General features: G+C 33.8%; 1 protein-coding gene across 1 annotated transcript in view; it reads left to right on the forward strand.

Moving 5' to 3' along the window:
• Positions 1-11,217, forward strand: part of LOC133184533 (uncharacterized) — a 37,552-nt gene extending 26,335 nt beyond the window's left edge. Inside the window, exons 33-46 of the mRNA XM_061319622.1 lie at positions 198-358; positions 693-823; positions 1,149-1,324; positions 1,496-1,820; positions 1,961-2,426; positions 4,444-4,612; positions 4,820-4,908; positions 5,185-5,286; positions 5,895-6,066; positions 6,338-6,445; positions 7,227-7,376; positions 10,021-10,310; positions 10,531-10,655; positions 10,751-11,217. Of these exons, the coding sequence (XP_061175606.1) occupies positions 198-358; positions 693-823; positions 1,149-1,324; positions 1,496-1,820; positions 1,961-2,426; positions 4,444-4,612; positions 4,820-4,908; positions 5,185-5,286; positions 5,895-6,066; positions 6,338-6,445; positions 7,227-7,376; positions 10,021-10,310; positions 10,531-10,655; positions 10,751-10,917 (2,631 nt within the window). The 3' untranslated portion in view covers positions 10,918-11,217. The remainder of the gene's footprint in view (positions 1-197; positions 359-692; positions 824-1,148; positions 1,325-1,495; positions 1,821-1,960; positions 2,427-4,443; positions 4,613-4,819; positions 4,909-5,184; positions 5,287-5,894; positions 6,067-6,337; positions 6,446-7,226; positions 7,377-10,020; positions 10,311-10,530; positions 10,656-10,750) is intronic.
• Positions 11,218-12,244: the final 1,027 nt, after the last annotated feature.

A 12,244-nucleotide genomic window follows, 5' to 3' on the forward strand; every position in this document is an offset into this window, starting at 1 on the left:
TTCCTAGTATTAGGAGAGGGGTTACATGTTCTGTAAAATTCGACCATATTCAAACCTGAATGTTAAGTAAATAAAAATCTTTAATAACATCCTCATAAAACTGAATTATACATGCATTAAAATAATTTCAAACAAATTTTACATTGAATTTGCTTAATATGTACGAATATAACATTGATCGATTTGTCTATACAAAGCAAAACGTGGGAAGTTCCGAAAGAAAAACAGCGGGAAGCAAAGTCAAGAGAAAAATGACTTCGCGGCGATATTTTCCAGTAAAAAATGACAAAAAGTTCAGATGGACCGAAAATGGTAGTATTGTGAAGGATAGAAGGAGACCACATGAAAAACACTACAGGTAATCTTTTATTGAAATTGTTTGAGTGTTAGACATTGTTGGAACAATGAGCTCATATATTGATCAATGATATATCTTGAACTTTATTTTAAATATGTAAGTTTATGTATCGAAGTGTAACGAGGTTAGATAATTTTATGCGTGTCTTTGACAAAAATGTTTGGGCAAAACAGAAAATTGAAATCACTCCTTCACAGGAGGGGGTACATATTGTCCTCTAGGTGACCATAATTAAGTTATATCTCAAATGTCAAATTATTATCAGAGGGACTCAGATCAAAGTGTTATCTTTGAAAGAGATACATTGCCATTTAGAGGAACATTTTATTTCCAGACAATTTCAGCTGAATCAGAGACAGTATAACATTGGAGACTTTGTACTGATTGCTAGTAGCAATGATGACTTCCAGGAAGATCCTTTAGAATCAGCTTATGTTGCCAAACTAGAAGACCTTTATTCTGATGGTAATCTCTCAAAATATAATTAATGAATTTCAAACAAAATGCTAGAATTTCTATATAGCAATTAAATTTATGGTTACAAATGCAATTGGTATAACTTGAAAATGAAATGATAAGTACAGTTGATTGATAAATTAACAGACATTTTAAAGGGTTTTTTTGTTTTTTGTTTTGTTTTTTTTTCTTTATATATAATGATAAGTTGAATATACATTGATGTAAATGGAAGAAAATCTTCCATGGACTTATGTTGTAGTTATTGGCTAATTAAAATTTTCTTTCTCAAAACATGAATTTTTTTTTCTTTTTTAATACTGTACTATCTTAGGTGAACAGAATGTTGCAGAAGTACAGTGGTACTGGACACAAGAGGAGTTGACAGAATCCATGTTAAAAAGATGTAAAAAGAAATATGGGAGAATACAGTCAAATGAAGTATTCCTAAATGTTAGCAGAAATGTTCAAAGAGAAATAGACCCTGAAACTGTTTTGTGCAAGTGCAAAGTAAGTTTTTTTGAAACATTTAAAATTTAATCTGTATTAAAAAGAAGATTATATCTGTCTAGTTTTTGCAAGTAAATACTCAAACATCTACTGGGCCAATTTATTATAATATAATAATGTAGATTTTGTCACTGAAGTGAGCTCATGCTGTGGACTAATTATCTTTGAAAGGTACTTCAAGGTGATTTAGAAGAGAAGCAGTCAAAAGACATGTTAAAAACTTTTGTGTTCAGCAAGACATTTGATGGAACAAAATTTCAAGATCTAGAAGATGTCAAAGATAAAGTTATGAGAAAGGAACCTACACAGAAGAACTCAAAGGAGTATAAAGAAAATGAAGATGTGAGACCAAAAACTAGGAGATCTTTTGGAGGGCTTCCAGCACGTCAACTACAGGAAAGAAAGAGTATGTTAAACGTCATTCCAGTCAATAATGACCAAAAGGTGGACGCTGATGTCCTTACTTCTTTGGTGCCAAAGGTTAAGAAGCTGCCAGGTAAGACACTATTGAAATCATTGCTCTAATTAAATTTGTGTTTAATGTGAAACATGTCTTCCAAAATGGAGAGTTTTAAATGTGCTAAAAGGAAGAGCCTAGATATACATATCCTTTTCACATTCTGCATGTTTATATAGACAGGAGAAAGTCGACCGGTCAGTTTTTGGGACGGCGAATAGAGGCACAGGATGTAGCCTCTATGTTAATGGATGATGATGATAGTGATGCAATATCTCTAATATCTACTGCATCCTCTGAAGTCTCCAGTGTTTGCAGCAATAAATCCATGCCCTTAAAATCTATACTCACCCCCCAGAAGAAACCAGAACTGGCTCATTTGAGCCGTACAGAACCTCGGCACCTGAACCGAAGAGTTTCGTTCTCAGCACATGATAGTAAACCTCAGCCTAAGTCTGCCACTAAGGCAGCACAGAGGAAAGTGCAGAAGGTTGTGATTAAGAGGATCTCTGATAACATGTACCAGTCCCACAGGAACAAGACCCCAGAGAGTACTGACCGGCCAGCCAGAAAAAAGCTGACTCAACAGTTTGATTCCTCACGACCAGAAACACCAGCATCTCGAAATCTGAGAAAAAGAAGCAAGTAAGGAGTAAAAGAGGTTTCAGTGGATTGAATACTGTAAAAAGTGTTTCTATAAAATAATCTAAATCTTTAATTATATTACAGAATCTATATTATTAAATATTTTTTCCTTACATTAATGAATTCAGATAGAGCTTATGTTATACTGTTGGCATGGCTGTATTTTTTTTCATAATGGTTATCTCTAGATTCTTTGACACCGATAATTTACTAGCCCAAGAAAAAAAATGTTAGCAATAAAACCTTACTGGTCAATCAGTAGCGTATACTTTTAAAGGCACTGGTCAAATAAATGTGGTCCTGGCCACTGGGGACATCCACATCTTTTTTAGTCAAACATGTCCATCTGAAACTGTACCATTAAACAATTTTTCTATTTGTTAATTAGTTTTTCATATTTGATATCAGACTCTTAAGAAAGTATAGTCACCAGAAAAATGTGAGATATACATTGTTCCTTTTTTAGGTCACTTGAGCTGAAAGCTCATGTGAGCTTTTCTGATCACCTGTTGTCCGTCGTCCGTCCGTCTGTAAACTTTTCACATTTTCAACTTCTTCTCAAGAACCACTGGGCCAATTTTAACCAAACTTGGTACAAAGTATCCTTGGGTGAAGGGGAGTGTAAATTGTTAAAATAAAGGGCCAAGTCCCCTTACAAGGGGAGATAATCAAGAAAAGACAAAAATGGGGTGGGGTCATTAAAAAATCTTTTTCTCAAGAACCACTAGGCCAGAAAAGCTGAAACTTATGTGAAAGCATCCTGGGATAGTGTAGATTCTAAATTGTTAAAATCATGACCCCTGGGGGTAGGGCGGGGCCACAATAGGGAATCCAAGTTTTACATTGAAATATATAAGAAAAATCTTGAAAAAATCTTCTTCTCAAGAACCACTGGGCCAGAAAAGCTGAAACTTATATGGAAGCATCCTGGGGTAGTGTAGATTCTAAATTGTTAAAATCATGACCCCCGGGGGTAGGGCGGGGCCACAATAGGGAATCCAAGTTTTACATTGAAATATATAAGAAAAATATATACAAATCTTCTTCTCAAGAACCACTGGGCCAGAAAAGCTGAAACTTATGTGGAAGCATCCTGGGGTAGTGTAGATTGTAAATTGTTCAAATCATGACCCCCAGGGGTAGGGCGGGGCCACAATAGGGAATCCAAGTTTTACATTGAAATATATAAGAAAAATCTTTAAAAATCTTCTTTTCAAGAACCACTGGGCCAGAAAAGCTGAAACTTATGTGGAAGCATCCTGGGGTAATATAGATTCTAAATTGTTCAAATCATGACCTGGGGGTAGGGCGGGGCCACAATAGGTATTACAAGGGGGGAAGTCTTGTAAAGAACAGCATGGCCAAAGTTACTCAGGTGAGCGATGTGGCCCATGGGCCTCTTGTACATGTATAGTAAAACACAGTTATATTGAAGTCCTAGAGCCTGTGCATTTACTTCGCTATTTCCATAATATCTGTATTACAAATTCGTTAAAGTATAGAAAGGGAATTTGCTATATACAAATTTTCTTTTAAGTATGACCAACTGAATGTGTTCAGGGAGGTATTAATTATAAACTTACCCTGAATTTCTTAAGTTTCCTTATGAATTTAAGTTTAAATAAAAATGAAATACTGTGTGATAATGATAATATAATAATGATAAAAATGTTTGTTCAATATTTTAAATTTAATGTAATTTTCATTATGTTTGAGATAAAATCCGCTATTAGAGTTTTTTTTATAATCATAAAATATTACTAAGAATTGTGAAGAAGTTCACCAGGGATCCCTTAATATGATATATTTATGATCTTACTAAACTAGAATTACTGTAGTTGTATTCAAAATTTCCAACAGTATTTTTACAATACAATTTGATGACAAGTCATCAAAATATTTAAACTGTTTAAGGAAATGCTTTGCAATAAAAAGCTAATATATTAATAATTTTAAGTAAAATAGATTTTCTGAGTATTTTGTTACATAAACTAATGAACACCCAAATTTATTTCAGGGTTATTACTTATGATGAGAATGTGGACTTTTCACCAGTAGGAAAAAACGAGGTTTTCCTGCCCTCAGACAGTGACACAGACAGTGATCTGTCCGACTTCAGTGGACCCTCGAGAAAGAAAACTCCCAGAACAACTAAGATGACCACACCGAAGGCCAAAAAACAAAGGGTAAACAAAAAAAAATCCTGTGTAATACTGTATACCATCAGTTTAAATTTTTAGCACGCAGCAAATTTAGCAATGTATCCTTAAAACTGTTATGTAATAGTAAAATTATATTTTACAATTTTAATGATGCCAAGATATATAACTCTTACCTCCGATGTGTAATGAGTTGTTATTGATTATTAGAAATACATAAAATATTTTGAACAGAAAGGCAGTAGTTGTGCCACCCCAAAGATTCCTGAGAGATGTGAGCCGTTAACCTCACCCTCCAATGTTCTAGAAGAAGCTAGATCTAGGTAATAATGCATCACTGAGTTACATGTATGTACTAATATATGTACTTGTACGTAGCTGATTCTTCTAGGAATGCATACAGTGTAGCGAGCTCAACAATCTACTTTCAAAGTTTACCTGCAGATACATATACATCTTTAACTTTCAATAGTATAGATGTATGGGCAAATATTTGTAGCAGTGTTAATTATGTATTCATGAAAACTGAACAAATCTATATATCAGATTTTTTTTTTCTTTTGGATCAGGTTTGTTAAACCTGTTGTTTTCATTCTTAGATTACATGTATCAGCAGTTCCAGATTCTCTTCCATGCCGAGAGACAGAGTTTCAGGATATTTATAACTTTGTGGAGAGTAAAATCTTGGATGGAACTGGAGGGTGGGTACACATAATATTAAAACTTCAACTTGTAAATACTTAGGTATCTGTGGTGTCTCTGTGCATGTTAAATATATTTCTTTGAATGAAAAAAGAAGGAAGAGTTCTTAATATTTTATCTACACGTATCTAAAATATGCTGCAGTCTGTGAATGCATTTTGGTACCAAATAAATTTGTTGTATATTTCCTGTGATCCTTATTTGTCAAAGCCAGATTTAAAAGTGTATTGGTTAAGCAGTTTTTACCTTTGTACATTTATACTGTAAGATTTTTAAAACAATTTCCTGTAAGTTGTCCTTTATTGATGATTTTTTATTTGATGGATTTTTGCAGGTTATGTGGTCATTCTGGTGATCTATTGTAGTGTGTACATATGCATTGTGTGTCATTTGTTAATTCTTAAAAAACATTTTCAACTTCCTCTTTTAAATAGCTAAACCTCAACTTCTTCTTTGAATTAGCTAATCCAGTTTGCTGAATTTTATGGTCAGTCCTTGGACCTGAGGAGTACAACCCTGAAAAATTCTTGATAACCAGGTGATCATCAAGGCCCGTGGACCTCTTGCTTTTACAATAAATTGTGAATGAAATTGAATTTTTTTACAGATGTATGTACATATCAGGAGTTCCTGGGACGGGTAAGACAGCCACTGTACACGAAGTGGTCAGGGCCCTCCACCAGGCCACAGAGCAGGAGGAATTACCAGGTTTCAAGTACATCGACGTCAATGGAATGAAATTAACAGAGCCCCGTCAGGCTTATGTACAAATGTTACAGGTGAGTACATAGACGTCAATGGAATGAAATTAACAGAGCTCCATAAGGCTTACGTACAAATGTTACAGGTAAGTACATAGACGTCAATGGAATGAAATTAACAGAGCCCCATCAGGCTTATGTACAAATGTTACAGGTAAGTATGAGACTATATTTTTGTCTGAAAAAAGTTTATGACTTATGTGATCTGTACCAAAGGGAAATCCTGTATATGAATTTAAAAAAAAAAATGCATTTCACATGGAAAACTTTTATTGTTTGTTTATTGAAGCAACTGACCAATCAGAAAGCTACCCCTGACCATGCAGCAGATTTGCTGAACAAAAAATTTACCACCCCAGGGCCTCGTAAAGAAACTATTGTCATGTTGGTTGATGAGGTGAGATTTGCTGTTTCATTATGCATGTTGACTTAAAAAAAAAAGAACGAGGTTCACTTAGGGCCTTTTTTGGCCCTGTGAATTTCAGAAAAACTGAAACTGCTTGGTTTTAGTTGACAGTGCATTAAATATCATTTAGACCTTTGGTGACTGCGTATCTATCAAAAGTGACGTAATTTTCTGGGTAGTCAATGCATTATGATGTCATTAAATGCATCATTTTCCTCATATCCTGAAAAATTCTACAGAAACAGCCAATTTTTAAAGCTATTTTTCGATATTTAATATAGAGCGCAACCTCTGATCTAAAATATGCAACTATTAAATGATAGAACTATTTCTGAGGATTACAAAACATGTTTTATTTTTTAGATCAGAGGGTGCGCTCATATTATTTCTCTTCTGTGAAAGTACTCAAATATACTTGTTTTCCTTAAAATTCAAGAACATTGCAATTCCATGAAGCCTGTTTTCCAAGACCTTGGCTTTAAGGAGAAAATTTTTGATAGGAAATGAAAGCACTAAGTCTCTACTTTATCTTGATGTTTAAAATGGAACATAAAGTGTTAGTCAATAAAACGGTATATCTACAGGGCCATTATATGCATAAAGTGAACCTAGCTCTTTCAGTTCTCTTTACAAAGTACTATAGAGTGAAGCATAATAACTTGGAAATTTTATTTGTTGGAAAATGCAGAATTCAGATATACATTTACAATGCAAGTGCAATTTGTAGCTAACCTTTGATCTTGTAAAATAAGAATTTATTTTTACTTTTCAGCTAGACCTTTTGTGGACCAGGAAACAGGATGTGATGTATAATATCTTTGATTGGCCTTCACATCGTCACGCTCGCCTGGTAGTTCTTGCTGTTGCAAACACCATGGATTTACCAGAACGCATTATGATGAAAAGAGTCTCTAGCAGATTAGTAAGCCATTAATTTTGTTGTCTTAATTACTAATTCTAATCAGATGAAAATAGAGGATAAACATGTACACTTATTTTCATGGGGTCAAATTTTTGAGGTTTGAAGGGAAAATATGGATTCAAGGGGATTTGATTTCTTGGTTTAAGATGAATTTTGGCTTGATTTGAAATTTTACACCTTTCAGGTGGACATGAATTCATGGATCTCTTCATACCATGAAAAAAATTAAATCCCCATATAAATTAGTGATTCCACAGTATATTTTGTGTAATTTTTAGCTCACCTGAGCCAAAGGCTCAAATGAGCTTCTTTAATCAAAATTTGTCTGTTCAATGTCTGTCATCGACGTTGTCATCGTTGTCTTGAACTTTTTACAATTTCTTCTTCTCCAGAACCACTGGGCCAGTTTCAACAAAACTTGGCCACAGAGTATCCATGGGTAAAGGGGATTCAAGTTGGTTCAAATCATGACCCCTGGGAGTAGGGTGTGGCTACTATGGGCGATCTAAGTTAGAAAAAAAGCAATTTAAACTTTTTATACCCCCCGCAACCGAAGTTTAGGGGGGGTATATTGGAATCGCCATGTCCGTCTGTTTGTCCATCTGTCAGTCTGTCTGTCTGTAGATGAGATTTTGTCCAGAGCGTTTCTCGAAAACTATTGCATAGATTTGTCTGAAAATTTGTACACTTATTATTCACCATATGAAGGTGTGCACCTGATATTTTCATCATGATTGAATAATTTTTCTGCATTTTACAGGAGTTTTTTTTTCGTTTTTAATATGTGGTTTTGTCCTGACCTTTTCTCAAAAACTATTTCATAGAATTATACGAAAATTTGTACACTCATTATTTACCATATGAAGATGTGCACCTGATATTTTCAGCATTATTTGATAATTTTTCTGCATTTTACAGGTTTTTTTTTTTCATTTTTATTGACTTAGTCATTGTGGGTTTATTTTTAAGGTTTGAGACGTAGAATCTAGAACATCTGTACAAAAATGTGAACTACAGCTTAAAACTATTCATTAAAAGAAAAAAAAATCACAAAGTATTAAAACAGTTTTTACATTACACAGCAGATAGTGTAAACCCATTTGTCCCTTGGGAGTAATGAGTGGACATCATCCATTTAGAGATAAATTAATGAGTTCAGTGTGGGAAGTTGTTAGGGCATCTCTGATCAAGCATGTGTTATATATCTCCTGGGAATTTAAAGATCTCTGTTCTTTAATTCTCTTAATTGTAATTTATTGTCTGTCATAGTACATAGTTACTGGATGACCAGCCTTTTATTTTTAAAATGAATTTGATATAAAGTTATCAAGATTAATTTCATTTTGTAATTACTTGATTTTTTTTTTTGCATCAATCAATTTGCTGAGTGTCATGTCTCAAAAAGATGACAGATAGTTGCAATTTATTTTTTCAATGTATTAAAAAAACTATGTAATAACAATGTATTGGTATTGATGTTTTATTAGGTTGTTCCTTGGTTTCATTCATTAAAAAGATATAATGAGCAATTATTTTTATGCCCCGCCATGAATATGGCCGGGGTATATAGTGTTTGTCCTGTCCATCTTCCGTCCTTCCGTCACACTTTGCGTTTTGCTCTGTTCAAAGCTCAGTTTCAAAGAAACTATCCAAGATATTTTTATCAAACTTCATATGCTGATAGATATTGATGAGAGCTATGCAACTGCATCAACATTTTTTTATTCCTTTGACCTTGACCTCACTTTTCTTTAATTAGTGTTTAGCGCAGTTTTAATGAAACCATTCAAGATATTTCTAACAAACTTCATATGCTGATACATACTAATGAGAGCTATTCAACTGCATCAATATTTTTTACCTTGACCTTTCCTTTGACCTTGACCTCACTTTTCCTAAATAAGTTTTTAGCTCAGTTTTAAAGATACCATTCAAGATAGTGTTATCAAACTTCATATGCTGATACATACTGATGAGAGCTATTCAACTGCATCAACATTTTTTGACCTTGACCTCACTTTTCTTAAATTAGTGTCAAACTTCATATGCTGATACATACTTATGAGAGCTATTCAACTGCATCAATATTTTTTGACCTTGACCTTTCCTTTGACCTTGACCTCACTTTTCTTAAATTAGTGTTTAGCTCAGTTTTAAAGAAACCATTCATAATATTTTTATCAAACTTCATATGCTAATACATACTGATGTAACCTTTTCAACTGCATCAACAATTTTTGACCTTGATCTTTTCTTTGACCTTGACCTCACCTTTTTTAAATTAGTGTCAAACTTCATATGCTGATACATACTGATGAGAGCTATTCAACTGCATCAATATTTTTTCACCTTGACCTTTCCTTTGACCTTGACTTCACTTTTCTCAATTTGTGTTAAAATGTTGCATTACTAATATACCCTCGGCGGGGCATTCATGTCCTATGGACATATTTCTAGTTTCACTCTAAATGTTTATAAGAAAATTGTGAACTCCTCTTAGATCCATAAAATATTAGTGATTTGGCACCTCTGAAAAACCCAGAGGGGGTATTTGTCCCTTTTGGACAGTTCTAGTTTGTTAAGAAAACCAATTAATTTTGAACATCAGTTTTAATCCAACCATTTAATTTGTTGAATTATCTAGGGACTAACAAGAATGACATTCCAGCCTTACACCTTCAAACAGCTCCAGGAGATAGTGATCTCCAGAATGAAGGGACTAAAGGCCTTTGAGGAAGATGCCATTCAGCTGGCTGCCAGAAAAGTGGCAGCAGTGTCGGGGGATGCCAGACGAGCCCTGGACATTTGTCGCAGAGCTACAGAAATCACGGAGAATCTGTCCCCCTCCAAGACCAAACTATCCCTGGTTGGAATGACACACGTAAATGCAGCACTTCAAGAAATGTTTTCTTCTCCAAAAGTTGTAGCCATGAGGTAGAGTCTTTAATCTGTGTCTTTAGTTATTTTCACTAAAAATGCATCCGATAGTATTTCATTTGGCTTGGAGTTGTTAAAAAAAGGCTTTTGTTTTCAATTGAAGTTTTTTGGTTACACTTTAACCACATATTGATATATTGTTGAAATACATGAAAGCTTGTATTATTTTCTAATAAAAACATTATTGTGATTTAAGAATAATCTTCATTATATGCAGGACAGCATCAGACCAGGAGAAGATTTTTCTGCGAGCTGTGGTGGCAGAATTCCAAAGGTGTGGATTGGAGGAAGCAGAGTTCTCTAGAATTTATACCCAGCATGCAGCATTGTGTAGGATTGATGGTAAATATGGCTTTCTTTGAAATTGGCTCTGTTAATGAATGTTACAGGTTCCTGGAGTTACTTGATAATATGTGAATTGCTTATGTTGAATACAGGACTAAAGCCTCCATCAACTACAGAACTGGCTAGGATATGTGCACGTTTAGGAAGTGTGCGTCTACTGCTGGTGGAACATGGACGTAACGACCTTCAAATGAGAGTGAGGCTAAATGTTAGTCAGGATGATGTTCTGTATGCACTCAAAGAGAAGAGTGGAGTTTGATGAAAGCATTTTATACAGTGGGATAATTCAGACAGTGGTACAAAAAGGAGCTGAAAGAAAATTCATCATAACAATAGTCATTCCACCCATTAGCTGTGTTCAGAGGCATTACTAAAAACTAACATTCATTTGCAATCTAAGGCAGTATAACTGTAGTATTTAAAGAATTGCACATGAAAAAGTCAAACATATTTATTTGAATTCAACCTTTGATTTTAAAAGCATAAAATATATTGATATTTTTTTTTTTGAAAATGGGTGCTGTATTTGCTTATTGAAATTTTTAATCTTATATGATGTATGGGCAATATAATACTTGTATGAATAAATTGAGAGTATTTTTCACAATATTGCGAAATTTCATTTTTATGTGCATATGATCCTTGCAGATGTATGCACTCATTACAGTGGGGTAGACATTTAGAAGTTTTCCCAGAAAGCATCATAAATTTCTTACCCGAAGGCTTGATATAAATATAACAGCATAGTAGTGTTACAATAATTGTAAATTGATTTAAAAGTGAATTTCTGGACATAAGTACAGTTGAACTTCAGTATCTGGAACAGCAATATCTCAAATTCCATGGATATGTCAAAGTGATTTTTAAGACCCAGCCTCTTATTCTTTAAGTATTATACCCTGGATATCTTGAATCGTCGGATATCTCGAAGTTTTTCATAGTCCCATTGAGTTAAGATAATGAGGTTTGACTGTATATGTATTTCTTATTATTTAATAGATACCCAACTGGGTATCACTCAATGCTACCATTGATTTAATGCAATCACATGATGGTGTGATCCAACTTTGCAGTTCATCACACTGTGGTTTTCTGAATGCATATCACCCCTCTCTGAAACTGATGACATAATACACAGTATATACGACATTTTACCTTGCGTATCGAATAGTTCCTTCAAAATTTTTTTTTTATAATTATGTGTTTATCAGTGTTAACGCGTATCAAGGTATGGATATACTCTTTATATAATATTTATAAATAAGTGATAATAAAAAGGATATCAATGTTTCGAAAATGTCACAGCATAGGATGTCAAAACATGATTTTAAAAAAAATGTATATACATGTATTTAGCTCACCTCAACAGGCAAGATGAGCTTAGTTGTCATAACAGTATTTTAGTTGAGGTTCATGTCAAAACATGGCTGATGCAAAATAATTCCTGAATCTTTGAAATTGGCTTTTTGACACGAGATTGGAGATGATTTTTTTTAATGAGATGAAAAAATATATGTAAACTTCCTGTATTGACCTGATTCATTTTAATTGAAGGCATGCTGATTTTTCTATATACTGTATTTGAG

This window comes from Saccostrea echinata, unplaced genomic scaffold (assembly GCF_033153115.1).
Source record: "Saccostrea echinata isolate AGI-Se365-2 ecotype Australia unplaced genomic scaffold, CSIRO_AGI_Sech_v1 ptg000010l, whole genome shotgun sequence".
NCBI lineage: Eukaryota > Metazoa > Mollusca > Bivalvia > Ostreida > Ostreidae > Saccostrea > Saccostrea echinata.